This window comes from Pelophylax lessonae (genome assembly GCF_965119305.1).
Source record: "Pelophylax lessonae genome assembly, chromosome: 13".
Classification (NCBI taxonomy): domain Eukaryota; kingdom Metazoa; phylum Chordata; class Amphibia; order Anura; family Ranidae; genus Pelophylax; species Pelophylax lessonae.
The window spans coordinates 132,180,816-132,203,776 of NC_138780.1; the positions used below are offsets into that span (position 1 = coordinate 132,180,816).

A 22,961-nucleotide genomic window follows, 5' to 3' on the forward strand; every position below is an offset into this window, starting at 1 on the left:
GTAGGGCTTATATTTCAGCCATCCGCAAAATTAACGCTAGGTCTTATTTTCAGGGTAGGGCTTATTTTCAGGGAAACAGGGTAATAGACCCTCCCTGGCGTTTTGCACCCCAGCTCATAAGGTATATTGTTTTTCTTTTGCCAGCAAACTCTTCTTTGGAAAGGTCACCTGAAAGGCCAACATTGTGTTAAGTTAGTATATGGCAGTGGCTAGAAACTTAAAGAGATGAGTGTAGTATATAGTAGTGTATATATTGTAGTGCATATATTAAACTCACCATAATGGATTCAATTCTCAATTTACTGCCCCCCCCCCCCCCAATGGTAATTCCTATTGCTACAACTCTCTCGTGTGCGGACCTTGGGAGAAATAAAGAGCAAAGAGATGAAGAGAGGGAGGGTTGTTATCCAATTGCTGCTCATCAGCACTTAGCCAAATACACAAGAAAGTATTTTGTATACGTCCACATCTCATTATTGTGATTGTAAATTTTTGTATGTGCCGAGGAAGTAAATTTTATTCACACTGGCCATATTTGGTAAAAATTGTCATATTTACTATTCCACTTGTGTCTCCATTCATCAGCCTCCTTGATTAACTGAATTTGCTTTTGAGCTGTCGATGTAAAACCAACATGCAGCTAGTAAAGTTAGTTTTAAGGTAGTGCCTTGCTGGGCTTTTGCATTCCAAAAGCTGCCAGCAGTGGCTGTCAGAATACCCAAACAGTGGCTGCATCTGATTGGATGCAGCTGTTCAGCTAATGATTTCCCAACTGACTCATTCTATTTTTTTAATTGAAGGATGTTGAAAGAGGGCCACCCATAAAGTGAATTTCTTTCGGTTCATCAAGGAACCAGACGATTTTCACATGTGGGGACAGCTTTAGTGTTATCATTAAGGCACCTCTTTACATTCTTTGTGCCATTCCTTAATGACACTTGTATTGCTTGATATCATTCCTACTATTTACAGATGTTTTTTCTTCTAGGTAATGGCTGCTTGTTCATATGACATAAAGAACCTGTTTAATGGCCAGGCAGCAGCCGGTTGGATGTGAGTTTTATATAATCTTATCTTCTTTTGCTCCCCTTTTACTTACACTCATTTGCAGATATCACATATTGAATATACTGACATCTTACAGCTAGAGAGCAAAGGTGTACTGTTTAAAGTAGAAGTCCACCCTAACATTAAAATTTCTAAAACTACAGGCATCTACGATCTAACACTAACCTATCTAGCCCTGTAAAGAAGAAATCGCTATACCTACCTTTTCTGAAGGCGCTCCGGTCCGGTCCCATGCTGAACTGTCAAGTAGGGGGTGCAGAAGAGGCAGCCGACAACAGAAGCCCCATAGTAACTCTATGGGTGACATCACTTCTAATTTCACAGCCATTGTCGGCTGTGTCCTCTGCAGAGCTTCTGCCGCTGGAGACCGAACCGAACCGAAGCAGCATCAGAAAAGGTAAGTATACTGATTTCTTCTTTACAGGGCTAGATAGGTTAGTGTTAGATCGTGGATGCCACGATTTTAGTGTTTTAATAAAAATTCTATATTCAATGCTTCTCACAACGATATTGGTGTCATTTATGGCTCAAAGCCAAAATGTATGTTTAACATACAGACATAACTCTACTTTAAATGAGTCTGTGACCAGGCTAAGTACAGTCATATATTTATATTCTCTTACCAAGCAGTAAAGAACTTTAAAACAAGTCCTCAGTGACCTCTGCACTTGCAGGTACTGTGGGAGCAGTTCATCCTCAAAGTTTAAAGCAGGAGCACTGAAGTAGTTGACTTGGCTCCTCCCTCTCAAAGCACCTGTGTTTACAATAGTGATTAGAAGGCTGCTAGGTCACTGCTGAGAGGGGGAGCTAGGCTGCTAACAGAACTTGGACAACTTCAGAGCTTCTGCTGTGATCTTTCTGCCACCAGCAGCCCTTCAAGTGAATCTTAATGGTGGGGCTTTCCAGTTATGTAATCACTGTAATTGGCTATCACTGTGCTCATTTGATTGGGGGCTTGTCCTAATGGCCTCAGATCGTAAAACAGGGACCAGGGCTGTCACCGACAGTGTGGACATGATTGAGCAGGTTCCCAGCACAGGACATAAGCTCCAATAGACATCTGAAGTTGCGCTGTGGTATCTGGCACCAAGCCATCAGTAGCAGATTTCTTAAGTCCGGTAAGTTGCGAGATGGGTGACATTTTTGACAGTTTTGGGGTTACCAGTGACATTTCTAAAGTAATCAGTGCTATACATATGCACTGTTACTGTAAAATTACACTGGCAGTGAAGGGGTTAACTTTATTTGAGAGGGAGGGGTGGTGTGTGTCCCTAGGGGCGTGATTCTAAGTGTGATTGGCTGTGGCTTGAGGTGTAGGAACAATGATCAACGGTCCTACATAGTAAAACCGTATGATCACTGTTTCTACACAGGGGAGAATGACAGGCGGCTTGTTTACACTAGCCGCCTGCCTTTCTCCCTCTCCACCGACGATCGCCGAGTGACCGGCGAACATCGGGTCCGCCGGTCACACGCGCGGTGGGGGTCCGTGACCGCGCGGGAGTGGTACCGCGCCTCCGGCGGCGCACGCTTGCTCCCCAGAGCCTCACAGGCTAGTGACGTATATATACACGTCACTTTGCCTGTGAGGGGCTGACCGCCGCAGTATATGTACTTGCGGCGGTCGGCAAGTGGTTAAGGACCTGCTGCAAGAAATATATACGTACAGCCATCAGGAAGGTATTAAGGATTAATAGCTTCACAGTACCTGCAGCTACAAAAGTCAGTAAGGGCTTATTTAGGGGACTCATTCTCGCCATAATGTGTGTGATACAGTGTTGCCAACCGTCCGTATATTCACGGACAGCCCGTAAAATCGGGGCACTTTTCTCCTGCCCGTAAATGCCCGTAGCAGGAAAAAAGTGCCCGTTAAAACGATGGCTGCGGCGAGACAATCTGACTGCGCATGCGCGGCGTGCGCCTCGGTCTCGTCGCCGGACACTCTCACAGTCAGTCAGTCTCGTCATCATCTCTTCCTCCTCCCCCGCCTGACCGCCTCCGCCTGTGCCCTGCCCATGGCCCGCCCAGAATGTTCCCGCCACTGCCGCGGCGGCTGCTACCTCCCCCAGCCTGAGCCTATCCACGGTGAGAGTAGCTGTGGCTAGAGAAGAGGAGGACAGTCAGGAGGACACTCATGGAACTTGTGAGAAGGGGGCAGACCCGGCAGAGCCAGAGAAGGACAGTGCCTGTGGGGACTAAAGGGGACAGGGAAATTGGGAATGACAGTGCCTGTGGGGACTAAAGGAGACAGGGAAATTGGGAATGACAGTGCCTGTGGGGACTAAAGGGGACAGGGAAATTGGGAATGACAGTGCCTGTGGGGACTAAAGGGGACAGGGAATGACAGTGCCTGTGGGGACTAAAGGGGACAGGGAAATTGGGAATGACAGTGCCTGTGGAGACTAAAGGGGACAGGGAAATTGGGAATGACAGTGCCTGTGGGGACTAAAGGGGACAGGGAATGACAGTGCCTGTGGGGACTAAAGGAGACAGGGAAATTGGGAATGACAGTGCCTGTGGGGACTAAAGGGGACAGGGAAATTGGGAATGACAGTGCCTGAGGGGACTAAAGGGGACAGGGAAATTGGGAATGACAGTGCCTGTGGGGACTAAAGGGGACAGGGAATGACAGTGCCTGTGGGGACTAAAGGGGACAGGGAAATTGGGAATGACAGTGCCTGTGGGGACTAAAGGGGACAGGAAAATTGGGAATGACATTGCCTGTGGGGACTAAAGAGGACAGGGAATGACTGTGCCTGTGGGGACTAAAGGGGACAGGGAATGACAGTGCCTGTGGGGACTAAAGGGGACAGGGAAATTGGGAATGACATTGCCTGTGGGGACTAAAGAGGACAGGGAATGACTGTGCCTGTGGGGACTAAAGGGGACAGGGAATGACAGTGCCTGTGGGGACTAAAGGGGACAGGGAAATTGGGAATGACAGTGCCTGTGGGAACTAAAGGGGACAGGGAAATTGGGAATGACAGTGCCTGAGGGGACTAAAGGGGACAGGGAAATTGGGAATAACAGTGCCTGTGGGGAGTAAAGGGGACAGGGAATGACAGTGCCTTTGGGGACTAAAGGGGACAGGGAATGACAGTGCCTGTGGGGACTGAAGGGGACAGGGAATGACAGTGCTGTGGGGGCTGATTCTGAAGGGGACACAGAAGGACAGTACTATGGGGTCTGAAGGGGACACAGAAGGACAGTACTATGGGGGCTGAAGGGGACACAGAAGGACAGTACAATGGGGTCTGAAGGGGGCACAGAAGGACAGTACTATGGGGTCTGAAGGGGGCACAGAAGGACAGTACTATGGGGTCTGAAGGGGGCACAGAAGGACAGTACTATGGGGTCTGAAGGGGGCACAGAAGGACAGTACTATGGGGGCTGAAGGGGGCACAGAAGGACAGTGCTGTAGAGGGTATATGAAGGTGGGCAGAGGAGGACTCTGCTGTGGGAAGGTGATGTAAATGGTGGCAGAGGTGGACACTGATGTGGAGGGTGAAGTGGAGCAGATTAGGACACTACTGTTGGGGGGGAATGGGGGGGTGTCTGCAGCCTCTAAATACCTCCTGTACCATGTCCGCGCAGCCTCTGACCATCTCCTGTAGAACGTCCGCAGTCTCTGACCTCCTCCGGTATCATGCTCGCAGCCTCTAACCACCTCCCGTATCATTTCCGCAGCCTCTGACCACCCTCAGGTAAGTGACAGCGCTGCCAGGCCAGGCTAAGGGGGGGTCACTGATGCAAGGGCTGGGTGAATACAATAATGTAAGGGGGAACTGATATAAAGGTTTCCCCCTTATAGCAGGGAATCCCCCCCTTACCTTAGTGTAATTAATCTGTGGAAGGTGGTCTCTGGTCACCAGAGTCGTCCCCCCCCATCAGAGTTCCTGATATTCCTCTCTACATCAGAGTCTGCAGGATTCTCTCCTTACAGTGCGAAGGGGGAACTCTGCGGACCCTGATGTAAAAGGGAACTCTGATGTCAAGGGGAATGCAGTGGACTCTGATATAAGGCAGTTTCTGGTCACCAGAGCACCCACTTAAATCAGAGTTCCCCCTTAAATCAAGATCTGCAGCATTCCTCTATATGAGTTACACTGTAAGGGAAATCCTGCAGACTCTGATATATGGAGGAACGCTGTGCTGGCTGGGTTATATTAATCTGATCTTCATGTAAATGGAGAAATATTGTTTTTGACTTTTGTTTAACCTAAACACATTGCTAATAGCACTATCTACATGTTTATAGTTTAAGTATTGATATTTGCACAGTTAAGCACTGAAAACAGCCTGTTTATGTACATTTTTGCAATGCCAGTAAAAAATGTGTGCCGTCCGTAAATTTTGGACGTTCTGCCAGTAAATTTACCTCCGGGGGGGTTGGCAACACTGGTGTGATATAACATCACACATTAAAACACATTGGCTGAGTACATAAGACAACATACTCTATACCAGTCAAGGTTTTAGTCAAGGCACCCTTTAAAATTCTGCACAACCTCCTTGCACTCCCTCGTTTTTTTACATTCTAAAATGTAAAAAACAAAAAGAATACTTTTTTCATAACACAGCAGCGTCTACACAGATAGGTCACCCAACATTAGAGGTGATTTATTTCTCCAAAGCAAATAGATTTTTGCATACTGGAACTGACTAGTATTTCAGCATTTCTCTTCTCCCTCAGTTTCTCTCTAACGTGACCCGTACCCGACCCACCATGCGCCTGACATCCTCCTTATGAACCTATGATGTCATTGGTGGTTAGCTGACCCAAGCCATGCCCAAGGTTTTTAATGCTGCACAATAAAAAAATTTCGACTTTACATTATTTGAGTAATTTGGGGCACTTTTTAGACATTTTGCCAAGGCACCTCTGAAGAACTTAGAAGGCACCCCAGGGTTCCTGGCACCCTGGTTTAAAAGGCTGCTGTATATAGTATGTGCATTGAGATCCAAAGTTAATTGCACCAATGCACATCTGCAATGCATCTGCCTTTTAGTGCACTGCAACACCTAGATGCATACTCTGTGCTTTGCCCTGCACTAAAGGAAATCTCCCATAATCTATTTTTTTATATTTTATATAAGTTTTTTGACTGCTTGTTAGGAATATGTAAATCTTTGAATGTCCATAGTTCAGACACAGGTTTACTTTAAGAGTAAAACCCAAAACTGAACCCATACACATGTATCCCATAGCAGTCACTATGGGGAAGGTGATATTATTAAATGTTAGGTGGAAGAGTAACTAGACTACATTACAGTGCAGCTTTTACTCATGAATTCTGTGTTGTGATGACAAACATTAATCTAATAAAGCAAAGTGAGAAGAAAAGAACAAGAGCAAACAATGGGTATTACTTATGAGTAGTTATATTCTATTTTTTGAAACGCATAACCAAGCTATTAATCTGATTGCAACTTGATCACTATAGAGTTGCTAGAGCCCACCTTATTGCATACAGCTTCTGCCCCTGTGGATCAAGATGCCTCGTCTACCACTCCAACTGTCACACAAAAATCTGCAGACAAGGAAGCAACACCATGGACATCAAGGGGATGTTTCACTAAAACTGGAGAGTGCAAAATCTGATGTAGCTGTGCATAGAAACCAATCAGCTTCCAGGATTTTTTTATGAAAGCTTAATTGAACAAGCTGAAGTTAGACGCTGATTGGCTACCTACCATGCACAGCTGCCCCAGACTTTGCACTCTTCAGTTTTAATAAATCCACCCCACAGTGTCAAGATCCCACACTTACCACTGTTAATTATCCTCACTGTTACTGCGTATGCAGGTTTCCCCACGCCTTGATGTATTATAGCTATAAAAAAACACCCCCCATATCTATCAATGTACCTGCCTCACTATCGTATTTGTATATCCACAATAAAAAGCATTGAACAAGAAAGATGAGGCAAGTCATTATTACTCATTTCTTTGTTTAGTTTGCTGTATATGTGAGAACTAGGCACTTTGTCACATACAGTGGGTACGGAAAGTATTCAGACCCCCTTAAATTTTTCACTCTTTGTTATATTGCAGCCATTTGCTAAAATCATTTAAGTTCATTCTTCTTCCTCATGAATGTACACATAGCACCCCATAATGACAGAAAAACACAGAATTGTTGACATTGTTGCAGATTTATTAAAAAAGAAAAACTGAAATATCACATGGTCCGAAGTATTCAGACCCTTTGCCCCCTTTTAATCTAATACAGCCAGGAGTCTTTTTGGGAAAGATGCAACAAGTCTTTCACACCTGGATTTGGGGATCCTCTGCCATTCCTCCTTGCAGATCCTCTCCAGTTCTGTCAGGTTGGATGGTAAACGTTGGTGGACAGCCATTTTTAGGTCTCTCCAGAGATGCTCAATTGGGTTTAAGTCAGGGCTCTGGCTGGGCCATTCAAGAACAGTCACGGAGCTGTTGTGAAGCCAATCCTTCGTTATTTTAGCTGTGTGCTTAGGGTCATTGTCTTGTTGGAAGGTAAACCTTCGGCCCAGTCTGAGGTCCAGAGCACTCTGGAGAAGGTTTTTGTCCAGGATATCCCTGTACTTGGCCGCATTCATCTTTCCCTCGATTGCAACCAGTCGTCCTGTCCCTGCAGCTGAAAAACACCCCCATAGCATGATGCTGCCACCACCATGCTTCACTGTTGGGACTGTATTGGACAGGTGATGAGCAGTGCCTGGTTTTCTCCACACATACCGCTTAGAATTAAGGCCAAAAAGTTCTATTTTGGTCTCATCAGACCAGAGAATCTTATTTCTCACCATCTTGGAGTCCTTCAGGTGTTTTTTTTAGCAAACTCCATGCGGGCTTTCATGTGTCTTACACTGAGGAGAGGCTTCCGTCGGGCCACTTTGCCATAAAGCCCCGACTGGTGGAGGGCTGCAGTGATGGTTGACTTTCTACAACTTTCTCCCATCTCCTGACTGCATCTCTGGAGCTCAGCCACAGTGATCTTTGGGTTCTTCTTTACCTCTCTCACCAAGGCTCTTCTCCCCCGATAGCTCAGTTTGGCCGGACGGCCAGCTCTAGGAAGGGTTCTGGTCGTCCCAAACGTCTTCCATTTGAGGATTATGGAGGCCACTGTGCTCTTAGGAACCTTAAGTGCAGCAGAAATCTTTTTGTAACCTTGGCCAGATCTGTGCCTTGCCACAATTCTGTCTCTGAGCTCTTCAGGCAGTTCCTTTGACCTCATGATTCTCATTTGCTCTGACATGCATTGTGATCTGGAAGGTCTTATATAGACAGGTGTGTGGCTTTCCTAATCAAGTCCAATCAGTATAATCAAACACAGCTGGACTCAAATGAAGGTGTAGAACCATCTCAAGCATGATCAGAAGAAATGGAAAGCACCTGAGTTAAATATATGAGTGTCACAGCAAAGGGTCTGAATACTTAGGACCATGTGATATTTCAGTTTTTCTTTTTTAATAAATCTGCAACAATGTCAACAATTCTGTGTTTTTCTGTCAGTATGGGGTGCTATGTGTACATTCATGAGGAAGAAGAATGAACCTAAATGATTTTAGCAAATGGCTGCAATATAACAAAGAGTGAAAAATTTAAGGGGGTCTGAATACTTTCCGTACCCACTGTATTTTGACAATATAAAATGAGGAGCCACAGAGATGTTTATTCTTTTGCATGTCTGTTTCATGCTTTGGTGTTTCTCTATTACAGATACCAGTTAACAGAGAAGGACGTATTGGTATACTACAAGGCCTTCTCATCGCCAACAAAGCATGGATTTATCGGAGCTGGGATCATTAAGAGGCCTCTATATAATGTGTGGGATATGGTGAAAGATGTTCATGCGAGGAGACTGTATGATAAGTCCATACTAAGCTCTTGTGTACATCAGAGAGTAAGCAGCACTGTTCAGCTGGGTAAGTGACTTATTTATTTTTACAGAAAAATATGACAGGAAATATCTTAAATCTTCTTTAAACCGAGTATCTGGAACTGGGCCCAACTGGTAGCAAAAGCATATTACCATATAGTGTGTATCTGCCTCAATTAATAGCACCCTGTCACTCTTTCCATCCTTTGCAGTCTGCATATACAGTATCACTTGTCAGTTTTCACTGATGCCAGGCATTTGATGGTGAGACTTCATCAAGAGTATGCAGATTGGCCATACAATAAAGTAATACCTTCAGTAGGATTCCAGAGTTTGCTGAAAATCTGGGGAAATGCAGTGGCCCAACAGTGAGTTTCTTTATGCCATGCAGGAGATGTTGGCACTCAGGTGCACAAACCTCTCTTGCCAGAATTGAGACTACTGGTTGATGAGAAGTGTCTCTAAGGAAGACTTTGCAGTTGAGAGCAGCATCCTTACCATCATCTAGCATACAGGGAGCAGGCCACTCATCTTGTCAATGCTTTCCAGAGGTGAAGGTCTTACAGCACCTAAGCAATGTCAAATAGAGTCAAGGAACCAACTCACTGTTAGATCCTTCAAAGAAATGGGGGCCAGCTGTTCTGGAAAACCAGACTCAATCCCTAGACTTGGGGACCCCACTACAGGTACAGTTCCCTTGGGATGTGGGGGAAGATACCACCACATTAATCTTAAGAGTAAGGGGGTAACTTCAAATTGAGGGCGAGAGGTTTGAAAAAGGCACTCGGTGCAAATGGTAAGGTAGCTTTCGACACTTCAGCCTGACCGGCCTTACCCAATGAGTCTTCAGACACAGGAACGCACCTCGGACTGTGTCACGGCTCTGGACCAGAAAAGTGTTCTGCAGCTAACACATTACACAAAGGTTTGGAAAGTGGCACAATGCAGAGTGCAGTGTCTGAAGATCATATTCCAGGCTAGCCCTGCATGTCTAGTTCAGAGGAGTCTGGGTATGGCAGCCAAAGCTAATGCTGAGAAAATTCAGATCTAGATAGCTGCTATATAGACTTACTCAAGCAGCAGTGTAGTAAAGAATCTTAACTGAAGCATGACTAGAAGAAGGGACTGGCTTACAACATTTCTGTTTGACATTGTTCTACCTTCCTGAATATGTGAAGGAAAGTGGATAGATAGCTTAGACCAGTAGGGTTATCCAGCTGTTATTATCTTAATCGTAAGGGTATTGATGTTGGTGTAAAGGATCTGGGACGTGGGTAGCCAGCTTAGTGCCGGTTCACACTGGGGCGACCTGTGAGGCGACCTGGTCGCCTCACAGGTCGCCTCCCATAGGGAAGCTGCGGACCCCTTCTAATAGGAGTGACACAAGTCGCTCCGACCTAGAAAAAGGGTCTGGAGCTTCTTTGGGGCGACCAGGAGGCGACCGCCATAGACTTCAATGTTATGAAGTCCGTGGCGGCCGCTCCAAGGTCGCGGCGCGCTGCTCGCACCGCGATCTCGGAGGTCGCCCCTGCAAGTAGCGTCGTGGTAATGTGAACCGGCGCTTATACAATCCAGAGAATCTCCTTGGCTTGTAAAACACCACTGTTTTTACAATAATGATTAATATTATTATTACTATTCTTTTTTATGTTTGTAAAATGTATAGTTCAAATTATACAGTTTTGAGATTTTTTTACCCAATTTTTTAATACATTTGTTAGTATTAGATTAATCATTTTATAAATAGATTAATCATTTTATAAATAGTGACAATTATTATTGTGTCCCCTCCCCCCTTTTTTTTTTTTTAACTACTTGCTGCCCGTAGGACATCCATGGACATCCTTGGGTTGCAATAGTTATACCGGGATGATGACTGCACCTACAGGCATCATCCCGGTATTGAATTTTTCATCCAGCAATTCCCTTTGTAGCAGAAGCAATTCTTCGGGTTCCACCGCCTCTTCAGGCTCTACCCTCAGATCACGGAGCCTGGAAGTAATAGGACCGGCAGCATCGACTGCACAGGACAGAGAGAGGAACTGACATTGTTCCTCTCTCTTTGTGACCCTGAAAACAGGAAGCAATGACTATATCGTCATTTCTGGCCATGCCTCATTGTTTACCTGGCCACTAGCGGCCAGGAAAGTAGACTATCAGACCGATCTGTGTCTGATCAGCTGCATTGGAGGCCAGAGAAGAGATTTGGGGTTTTATAGACCCCAGATCTCTCCATAAAGATTACCTGTCATGGCCCATGCTGTCACAAGGGATGTTATTAATCAAAAAAAAAAAAAAGTACAAGGATAAAAAATTAAGTTTTGTATAAAATAAATAAGAATATAAAAAAAAAAATAAAATCAAAGCACCGCCATGCTTTCGTGCAAATGTGAACGCATACGTTACTCCTGTATGCATATTAATTCTAGCACCAGACCTGCGTAACTCTAAACTGGTAACCTGTAAAGGCGTTTAAAGTGATGCCTATGGAGAATTTTAAGCACCGTAGTTTGCAACCATTCCAGGGGCAGACGCAATTTTAAAGCGTGACATGTTAGGTATCTATTTACACAGCGTAACATCATCTTTCTCATTCTACAAAAAAATTTGGGTAACTATTTTTTATTTTTTTATTTACTAAAGGTATTTTTTTTCCCAAGAAATATAGTTTGAAAAACCACTGCGCAAATTCCGTGTGACATAAGAAATTGCAAAATATATATAATGTTTGAGAGTTCTGAGTAATTCTCTAATTAAAAAAAAAAAAAAGAAGGAAATTTTTACATGTAGGAGCGAAGTGACAGAATTGGCCTGGATCCAAAGTGGTTAAACAACATAGGTTAATACTCATATTATCATTATTGTATAATAATTTTGACATTTCCATTACTATTAAATATTTGGTTTTATTATGACCCCGTGCAGGTGATATTGTTTTAATAGATTTATATGGAGATTTTCTTCTGTTCTTTATAGCCCTGATGAGGAGGGGGGGGGGGGGGTCTTGGACTCCCGAAGCATATTGGCTACTTCATGGATTGTACTCCTAATTTGCAATAGAATAAAGTTGTATCTGGACCTCTTAGCAGTGGCGTGGCGCTTCAATTTCAATTATCGTTACCTTCCTGAAACTTGTTTCTGAATTTCTGTGTCCCTCAACGGACATTGGAGAAATATACTGGTGTCTGCCACATTTACAAACTGTGTCTGAGTCTATGATACTGACTGACAGCACAGCTTATGGGGAAGTAGAGCGTGAAAAGTTTCCACTTATCACTGGAAAGTGAACTGCTTTACCGTGTTCAGAATAATCAGCTTGAGGAGAAGCAATGGGAGATGCACAAGAACTAATCTACTACCACACATAAGCAGGACAGAGATGTAAAAACAGTATAAAGTTTATTTTATTAAAGTTTTCAGATATTCAATGTTAATGCCTGGATTAGGCTGTTTTAGAAGTCTGCTGTGATAATTTATTTTCACTTTCCATTACAAAAAGGCAGATTTACCACTTTATAAAACAGTGGCTGGTAAAACAGGATTTTAACAATTTGCCGACCGGCCAACAGTCATTTTACTGCTGACCAGCAGCTTGAGCAGGTACCGCATGTACCAATATATTGCCCCACTCATGCGCACTCTGCACGCCCTTAACGCACGCAGTGGATTGAGGTGCTTGGTATCAGGCCACTCTGATGGGCCCAGATACCACGTGATCGCTGAGCAATCACATGCCACCTAGTAAACAGTAATGAATGGAATCCTTTCTTGACGTCATTGCTTATCACTGTGCGTGATCTGTGATAGATCACCGGTAATCACATGGTACCTGGGCCAATTACAGCACCCTGCACCATGTGATAGCTGTGCCCAATCACAGCATCACAATAGTAAACAATAAGTCATAAGTGAAAGCCATTTGGAACAGTTCAAACCATTGCCATTACAGTGATCACCTCTGTAACAAGCAATAAGTGTTAAATTAAAAAAAAAAAATTCCTGACCACACCCCCTCCCTCCCACGTAGTACAGTGTCACTATGGTCACACTGAATGACTGATGACAATATGTAAAACAAAAAAAAAAAAAGTTAAATACATTTTTTTTTAAATATTAATACAAATTATCCAAAACTAAAAAAAAAAAAAAAAGTTTTGCCTTTAGTTATACTTTAAGTAATGTTCAGGCCTAATATGTGCATTTTACATGTGTGCAAAAACTGAAAAAGAGGCTCTGGTAGCAACGTGGTTAATCATTTACTTGCAGTTCTTCCTAGTACTTTCTGTGTTGTAAATGATTGCAGTATTTGTTTTACAATAAGCTAAAATGTCACGGTAATTTTCAAAATAAAAAAGTTAAAGTAAGAGCCGGTCCACACTAGCGCGACTTGTCAGCCTGACAAGTCGCGGTCCATTGACTGCTACAGGACCCGTTCTAATAGGAGCGACACAAGTCTCTCCGACTTAGAAAAAGGGTCCTGTACTACTTCGACTAGCATAGACTTCCATTATGTGAAGTCCCTGCAAGTCACTCGGAAGTCATGGTGCATGGGAATGCACAAGTCGCCCCCGAAGTAGTACAGAGTCGTGTCGCCCCAGTGTGAACTGACTCTAAACCTGTTGTGGGGGACAGTTTAAAAAAAAAAAGAGCTATATACCCGGCTATAACATGAACAGACTGGACTGAATTCAATCTCACAATCATTCAAAAACTAGACTGGGCTGTAGTTTTTCAATACATACATAATATATGAAGTTTGGTGTCTCATTGTTTATTTTCTTTCTGTAGTCCATGTGGTGATGGATATGTCACTTTGTTACCTGAAGCAACCCAGGGATTTCTGTTGCATTACTGTGGAGTCCAAAGAGGTAAGTGCTGACCTTGCTATAAAGACTTAGGCTTCTTTCACCAGGACAGACCAATGGGGTCCACCCGTCAAGTTTTTCAGGCGGTCCCAATTGGACCATCCATTGCCCTCTATGTTTCAGTGGATCTCAACAGACATGTGTAAGCTGACCTCTGCCAACATCTGATCCGATCTGGTCTGCTTAAAAAACAGATGGATGAGGATCCGTTCCCCATCCCTCTGGGGATCAGATGACTGTTGGATGGAAACAGACAGGTGGTCGCTTTCCATCCAACAGCCCATAGTGGACAGCAGGCTGTGTACGTTTCCGTTCTGCATCAGTGGAGCGGACACAGACCATCTTCATGATATTTGTAACCCAAATTAAGTGAAAAGTTTGGTACCATTTAGTCAATATGTCACTGATACTGCCAGACTAAATAGCATTGCATTGCTTTTATCTCAATATTAAACAGATAGTAATAAAAGAGCTAATTAAATTAAGATGGCGCTGACCTTTTTTCTACCATCACTGACCAGGCCTGGTGCAGTGCTGGTGGGACATACAGTATATAAATGTACCGGATTAAATGCATAGATAAGATTGGTCGGGGTGTCTTAATCAGTGCACAAAAGTAGTTACAGTATACCTTAAAGAACTCTCATTTCAATTTACATTGTTCTGCCCCCATGGAACAAAGTACATGTAGTACTTAGTCTCATATAGCTAGGTGCTTCCCAAATCAAGTTATGAGTTCTAACCCGTGCCAAGACAGCTAGGAAGGAAACTTACAATAACAGAAGCTTGTCTCAGCTCAGAGCACTTTCCCTAGACAGATAGTCCTCTTGTCTTAGGAAGGCACTCTGAGCAGAGACAAGTTGCCGTTATAATACATCCATCCTTCCTAGCGGTTGTCAGATTGGCTGCAGGGGAAGGGAAGAAGACAGGTCAGAAATCATAACTAAACCGAGGACTCGCTGATCTACAGGAGACCAAAGTACTAAACTGACTTTTTCCCCATAGAGGGCATAAAGACATGATTATTATTATTATATAGTATTTATATAGCGCTGACAGTTTACGTAGCGCTTTACAACTTGAGGGTAGACAGTACAAAAACAATGTACTTTAATACAGTAGGAATCAGAGGACCCTGCTCGTTATAGTTCTTTAAGCCAGTAATTTTTCTGGTGTAAGTACAAATAAGCAAATTACACACATTTTACAATCAGCTGTTCTCTGACAATGTGTTTGTATTACAGGACAAATGTTACAGCTTGTGCTTCCAGTCAGTGCATAACGAGTCCATGCCACGTCCTACTAAGGATGTTGTAAGGGGAGAGATCCTGCCTAGTGCCTGGATACTGCAGCCTGATAGCAGCCATGGAGAAACAGTCACACGGGTCATTTATATGGTCCAGGTAAGAACCACAAGCTGTACAACTATAAGCCCTGGTTTTAGGAAACAAATTCTACAGTTACCAGTCTTACCCCATTTTCTATGGGAGATAAGGAAAAAAACTGCTTGATTGCTGTAGGAAATGTACAGTTCCTAACCAAAGTGATTTGCATAATCTGGAACAGTATTAGAGCTGAAGAGGACTTCAGCACTCCTTGGTATAGAACTTTCAGGTATACTTAAAAGTGCAATCTCCACTTGTCTCTTCAAACACTCAGAATGACATATACAGACAAAGAGGAAACATCATAGTGCACACTGCTATTTATTTATTTACAAGTAATAAAGTGTTCCGCTCACATATATGACAAACAAATCACAAGCCTCAATCCACAGCAGTTATCAGCCAGGAAGCTCCTTCAATGACAACATGGGTTGGCCCAGCGTGATGAAGTTAGTAGCCATGCCCAACTGATGCATTGCACCCCTACAGCCTTTATCAAAGTTAGCTACCTTATGAATTAATGACCAGTGGACAGGACAGGAACCTGGCTCTCGGCCCAAACCCAAATCAACTCTTCTTCCTCTTGAGTTCCCCAACTTAGTTAACTTGGTTCCTTACTCGTGATTGATAAATATGTCACCCGGTGGCATTCAGGGCCAGAACTAGCCTGTATGGTGTGGGGGGAGGGGGGGCAGAGGATAGGAGGGCAGTATACAGAAACAGGAATAACGCAGAGGACAGGGGTCAGCAGTTTGAAGGGCTGTGTACAGTGGATTAGCTGGGCAGCGGTCAGCAATTTGTAGGTCAGTGTACTGTGGGTCAGCAGGTAAGTGTACAGGAGTTATCAGGGCATTGAATCATAAGGACGGGGGGACAGGGATAAGCAGTGCAGTGTGCAAATGCACAGTGGTCAGCAGAGCAAAGAACTGGGATCAATATGGCAGTGGTTTGGGGTCATGGCAGAAATTATATCCTCTGTTGCTTTCTGCGGGCACAATGCCTGCTAAATTTGACCCATTCAAGTGAATGAGGCTGCTCTGCTCTGCAAACACCCCACACCTGTGTGCAATGAACACAGTTGTGGGGTTCTAGGGGTTAAAGTAGGCAGTGATGAGGTGATACTATGCCCCTTTCATGCCTGTCAAATGCTGTCTGACAAGTGATCTGAACGGAGATTGCTCTTCAGAGACTGAAGCAAATGCCTGTAACCACTTGCCAACAGGGCTGTAGCCGAATGACGGCTACAGCACAGTCGGCTTATTCTGGGAGGGTGTACAATGACGTTCTCCCAGAATCGCACTTCCCATGTGCCCCCTGGGGCCCGCACACGGAAGTGCCCATGTTTGCTGGGTCCGCTGGACCTGGCGCATTACGGATCATGGTAAAGGGCCAATGACAGTGACCCTTTACCACGTGATCACTCCATCCAATGAGTTATCTGTGTCAACAAATGGGCGCATGTACGGTTCAGTTCCCTCCACTCCTCACATGCTGTACACAGCGATTGGTAAAGCCTGCGAGGAGAGGAGGGATACCACAGCACTGCTCACCCCTGCCTCAACCATGCCACATCAGTGCCCCATCAGTGACCACCTGTGCCACATCAGTGCTCATCCATTCCCCTTCAGTGCTCATCCATACCACATCAGTGCTCATCAGTGCCCTAGAAAAGCGTAATGGGTAGTTGGAAAATTAGATTTGTAATTTTATGCCCCTAGAGCAGGCAGAATGTATTTCGGGGGGTGATTTTTGCTATGTGTTAGAAATATCTTATAAATGGACAACTTTGTGTAAAAAAAAAAAAAAAAAAAGTGTTTTCATTTTCTTTCCAAACTCCCCACCCAAAAAAAAAAAAAAAAAAGACATGTTTAAAAGACTCATAATGCCTCCCAGATTAGGTGTTGGGGTGTTTGCTTTCCAAAGTGGGGTAATTTTGTGGGTGTTTCCATTGCCCTGGTGCGCCAGAGCCAAAAAAGTGTGATAAGTTGTCAGGGAATTATATGTGTCATTTATGCTCCTAGAACGTCTGGAGGTGCTACTATGATGTTGGGCCTCTGTATGTGGCCAGGCTGTGAAAGTCTCACACGTGTGATATCACCATACTCAGGAGGAGTAGCAGAATGTATTTTGGGGTGTAGTTGCAAGTATGCCTTTACAGTATGTAAGAAATAACTTAGTAATAGGACAATTTTGTGTGTGTGGGGGGGGGGGGGACTTTATTTTGCAAAGAATTGTGGGGAAAAAAATGACAAACTTCAAAAAACTCACCTTGCCTCTTACTAAATACCTTGGAATGGGGGTGTGGGTGCTGGCTGGGCTCTGTGGACAGTTGGGAACTTTGACCAGGCACAATATCCATGGAGAGGATTGCCTGGGGGTGGGGTTGCGCAAAGCCCAGCACCCCCCTTAGATCCAGCCATGGTAGCATTGTCAAATTGAATTCTCACTGGATTACCCCAGAAGGGTAATGACCAGTATAGAAGAGCTAGCTGGGATAGGCAAGGAGGTCCTCTCCTACAAAGATCATATTCCTTCAACCGAGAAGTTCTCTAGGACTCCATCCAAAGCTGGTTTCTCCTACTGCAGCAACCAAGTGAGGATGAATGAGGTGGATACCAAGACCCCCAAACCAGTGATCTTTTGAGGAGGTGGTTCTGGTAATAGCAATTTTAATTTGATCTAAACCACTTAAGCCAGGAAGCCTACAAAACGCCTTTGAGTTTGAATCAATCCTGGGCCCTGGGGGTTTCTCGAGACTCCTCAGAAGAAGATTGTTCAACTTTTTTAACCTCCTGGGACCCCATTCAAATATAGAGCCTCAACACGTTCCTCCTCAATAGGGTGGGAGGGAGCTCCAGGAGAACATTTCCGTTTACAACCTAATAGAGAAAACACACCAGCCAGCTGGTGTTGTGAGCAGGCAATAGCCAATGAAATTTCCTTTAAAGCAAAAGAACTGGGGGGGAAGTGCCCCAGAGGGGGTGGGACCCCCTGTTAGGCGTGGGGAATCAGAGAAAACAATGGGGGCTGTGGTTAGGTTCCTCTCTGGCTAATGAGGGAATTTGGGAACCAACCCCTCCCTATTTACTTAGCTCTCTGCACTCACTATGACATGGCCTACTGACATTGCATGACCCCTGAGATGTATAATATATGGGCTACATCATCTGAGAAATGCATGCAAAATAACACATTGATGTACCGCTTCCACAAAGGTAGAACTGTATCCAATGATAGAGAAGTTCAGTGATCCACCCGGAAGGTGTAGCACTGCTGTCTCGGGAACTCCTGTGTCAAAATCTTTGATAAGAAGTGTTGGTCCCTGGTATGGCCATGCCTTAACACAATTCTTTTCGATGTGCTTATTGCATGTGCTGTATTAAAGGATTTTCCAATAGCATGTTTTTACAGGTTAGGCTGGGTTCACACTTATGCAAATTAGATGTTGGTTTCCCTGCATCCAATTCACATGACAGGAGACTGTGACTGGCTCCCAATGGAGCCAGTTTACACAGGTCTGGGGGCAGTCGTGTCTTTGGCTCTGTTTCAGGTCCGAATTCAGGCAAAAATTGTGACATAATTCGCACCTGAAAACGGAAAACAGGGATGCACCAAAGCCCCTGCTGTGAGCCGCAGCTAGTGTGAACCCAGCCTTACAAAAAAAAAAAGTATACATTTTATTACAATGCGCAGCAGTGCTTCATGTGCCGCTGTGTATAGTTGAATTTTTGTCAAACAAGGGAAATTGCCCTGCAATGTCTTGCAACACTGCATGCCTTATGTTCATGGCTACAAAATGGTTAAAAGAAAAACCAAAGTAACATTGATTTATGTGACCAGCATTACATTTGCCTTTTTTTTCTTCCCAGGCTGATCTTGGAGCTCCAGCTATTCCCTCCAGGCTGCTTGGTGTGGTCAGCAAGCGGCAGCCTCTTGTGCTTGCAAGTCTGGCCAATTTCTTCGCTAGGTAACACAAAACTGTGTAAGCATCAGCACTGTAAGAGTTGCAGAATTACTGTCACAGGATTGTGATGGGATTTTTGTGACACCAAGTACAGTATTGCCCGTAGCACACATTCTTTATAGATTTGGCAGCGATCAAGCTTGTAAGAAAATCATTTCTTTAGTTCATTTTTGAAGCATCCACAGGAAATAAATTAAAAAACTGTTTTGCACACAGCATTATGAAGCCCGCATGCAAGGACAGTGGTACAAGGCAGTCTTGGCTGCACAGAAGGGTTTTATTGAAGGGCAGAGACAGTCAAGGTTATTTAGAAGTTCTCAAGAGAAGTGGGACCTATTGATCAGACAGCGGTCTCAAAGTCTGTGTTGCCGATATCACTCTGATTCTTCTTTTAATACTTTCATATTGTTCTGGTTTCTATGGGAAAGCAGATAAACTAACCTGTTATTCATAAGCTAGGTAGGGTTTAAATAGTCATCTAATGAAATCCTTGTATCTATTTTGTGCAGTGCTTGCAGACTATAGGCTTCAGTCATTCTGACAATGTTGGATGAAGGCTTCTGTAAATTAAATCCACAGGCAGGATCAAATAAATTTGTCAAACTGAGACCATTTCACCTCGTGTTGACATAAGCAAACAATTTATATTGCTTTCCACAAAAGCCCAATTGGCTTTCAGAATACCGAGATGGCAGCTTCATCTGATTGGGTGCAAATGCTTTTCAGCTGTCAATTTCCACCAATCTGCTTCAGCTGTTTAATCAAGGGATGTCAAGCAGAAAGCCTGCCCCACTTAGCAAATTTCAGCCTCTTCCATCTGAACCAACCAAAATACAGACAGTGGGGGTTATTTACTAAAACTAGAGTGTGCAGCTCTGCACAGAAACCAATCAGCTTCCATTGCCAAACCTTAATAGCTCCATGCTCCTCTCTCACCCACCCCAATCCCTAAAAACTCTCTTTAGAGAGGCCTGTTTTGCCTTCAGCTAATAACTGAATCTTCCCATCAATTCATCCCTAACAGTTGTTACCTTTTGTTCCACCAGGCCTTCTCAATTAGATTGTAAGCTCCTAGGAGCAGGGCCCTCCTAACCCTCTTGTAGTGAATTGTATTGTCTCCCTTTATATTGTAAAGTGCTGCATAAACTGTTGGTGCTATATAAATACTATAAAATATTAACTGAACAAGCTCAAGTTAGAAGCTGATTGCCTACCATGAACAGCTGCAGGAAATTCTGGGTGTTGCAGTTTTAGTAAATCTCCCCCAGTGTATGGACAGCTTTAAATGTATGCCCAGCTTACACACGTCAATAACTAGATAAAAGAACACAAAATCAAATGCACAATAATAATGTGCAAAGAGCAGTAACCCATAGCAACCAGAACTCAACTCATAACTGTCTGCAATATACTAAAATCAGATCTGGATCTGTTTCTGCATGTAAGCATTGCCCTTAATGTCTGACTTATAATACATCTAAAAGAGTAAAGAACTAGCAGACATTAACCCTTTGCAGCCCAGCCATCCCTTTAACCACTTAAGCCCCGGAAGATTTTACCCCCATTCCGACCAGGGGGTATTTTGCGATTCGGCACTGCGTGAATTTAACGCACAATTGCGCGGTCGTGCGACGCTGTACCTAAACGAATTTGACGTCCTTTTTTTCCCACAAACAGAGCTTTCTTTTGGTGGTATTTGATCACCTGTGCGATTTTTTGATCACGCGCTATAAACAAAAAAAGAGCGTCAATTTTGCAAAAATAGCAATATTTTTCACATTTTTTTATATGAAATTCCCCCAAAAAAAAATGTAAAAATCAAAATTTTTAAAAATTTTCGGCCAATTTATTTTATGCTACCTATGTTTGGTAAAAAAAATCGCAAAAAGCGTATTTTGATTGGTTTGCGCAAAAGTTATCGCGTTTACTAACAAAGGGAAAGATTTTTGTCATTTTTGTTGTTTTTTTTTTTTAACGCGTAATGGCGGCGATCTGCGATTTTTTTTTGCGGTACTGCGACATTGCGGCGGACAGATCGGACCCTTGACTGACATTTTTGACACTTTTGGGGTTACCAGTGACATTTCTACAGTAATCAGTGCTATACATATGCACTGTTACTGTAAAAATACACTGGTAGTGAAGGGGTTAACTTTATTTGGAAGGGAGGGGCTGTGTGTGTCCCTAGGGGCGTGGTTTCTACTGTGATTGGCTGTGGCTCTAGCTGTAAGGACACTGATCAACGGATCTACATACCAGATCCGTTTTATCAGTGTCTTTGCAGCGAGGAGAATGACAGGCAGTTTGTTTACACAAGCTGCCTGACATTCTCCCTCTCCCCCGCCGATCGCCGAGTGACCGGCGGACATCGGGTCCGCTGGTCACACGCGCAGGGGGGTCCGTGACCACGCGGGAGCGGGAGCGCGCCCCGGGGGGCGCGCGCTCGCTCCCTAGACCCTCACAAGCAAGCAACGTAGCCCTACGTTAGTTTGCCTGTGAGGGGCTGACCGCCGACGTAGATAGTCGTGCGGCGGTCGGCAAGTGGTTAACAGGGTCTTTACACCTGGGGAGTGGGAAGGACTACCTGATCATGTGACCACTGATTAGTTGTCACATGATCAGGTGTTGGTGCCGCCAACATCTGATCTTTACTAAAGACTGCGGGCAGTCACTCAGAAAAGAAACATTGGCTGCGCATGAAAGCGAATGTGCATGTTGGAGATGAATTCCACCTTTTTTGCCACACGTTACATGGGCAGGGAGAGGTTAAATTCACTCTGATGTAGCATAACGAACCATTTTATAGTAAAGCAGAGGAAGCCATTTCCAGGTTCGGCAAAGGTGCAGTTTAGTGCATGCCAGGAAATCCATACATCGAATCTGATTGGATCTTCACCAACAATAGAAACTGCACAGCCAAATAATCTCTGCTCAGTCAGATCTTAGGAAAAGTCTTCCATGCGTTGTCATTTTTCCATTACATTTAAGTAAGCGGACAATCCATATACATTGTATACTCATTTTGGGGGCTGGTGTTTCTATGCATACAAAAATACTGTCCAAGGCACACATGAAAACCAGTTGTAGCTACAACTAAACAGGTGCTCTTTAAATGAGGGAGATTTCCAAATGTATCAAGGTACAATCAATGCTTTATTGTTGTATGTAATGCTGATTGTAAAATTAATTCCTATGTGTAGGAGGCCATTTTCTAGCTAGGGTTGAGTTTACTGATTGTAATAAAACAATTTACATTTGTAGACTGCATACAAGTAGCTTTGGGCCAGTTCTTCATTGCACGGTCCCTACTTACCACCATACAGCTGTGAAATGCTCAACTCACTATTCTCTGACCATCTACTTGCCTTTAGCACCACTCCTGAGTTCTTCACTGTGCAGCACTGCAGTGGAAGTTCTGTTCTTGGTTCCACCTCCTTACTGGCCTATAACTGTGATGGGCAGGCTCACCAACCAATCAGGAGGTAGTACCATGTTCTAACTTCCTTGCTGGAATCTCATGGATTTAGGGGCTCCCTGGGTGCTCTGTCTGCATGTTTTGTCGCATTGTTTTAGAGACTATAGCCACACAAAATGGGTTTATCATCTGAAAACATTGTCAATGAGATCTAGAAATCCAGCAAATTATTTAAACCTGGTCGTGTCCAAAACTATTACTTAGCTAAGAATATAGCTTGATATGAACTTTGGTCTCTTAGCACTGTAAAACACAAATTTGTTATTAAAGGACAAACTTCACCATGTGGAAAGAATTCTGAAGGATACAGTTTTCTGTACAGCGAAAAGTTTATTTTTATATA

At 43.9% G+C, this 22,961-nt stretch overlaps 1 protein-coding gene across 1 annotated transcript in view; it reads left to right on the plus strand.

The window, feature by feature from the left end:
* The window catches only part of STARD9 (StAR related lipid transfer domain containing 9), a 297,129-nt gene extending 277,821 nt beyond the window's left edge, over positions 1-19,308 (plus strand). The window contains exons 29-33 of the mRNA XM_082274962.1: positions 989-1,053; positions 8,770-8,975; positions 13,718-13,797; positions 15,039-15,197; positions 19,049-19,308. Of these exons, the coding sequence (XP_082131088.1) occupies positions 989-1,053; positions 8,770-8,975; positions 13,718-13,797; positions 15,039-15,197; positions 19,049-19,150 (612 nt within the window). The 3' untranslated portion in view covers positions 19,151-19,308. The remainder of the gene's footprint in view (positions 1-988; positions 1,054-8,769; positions 8,976-13,717; positions 13,798-15,038; positions 15,198-19,048) is intronic.
* The last annotated feature ends 3,653 nt before the right edge of the window (positions 19,309-22,961 follow it).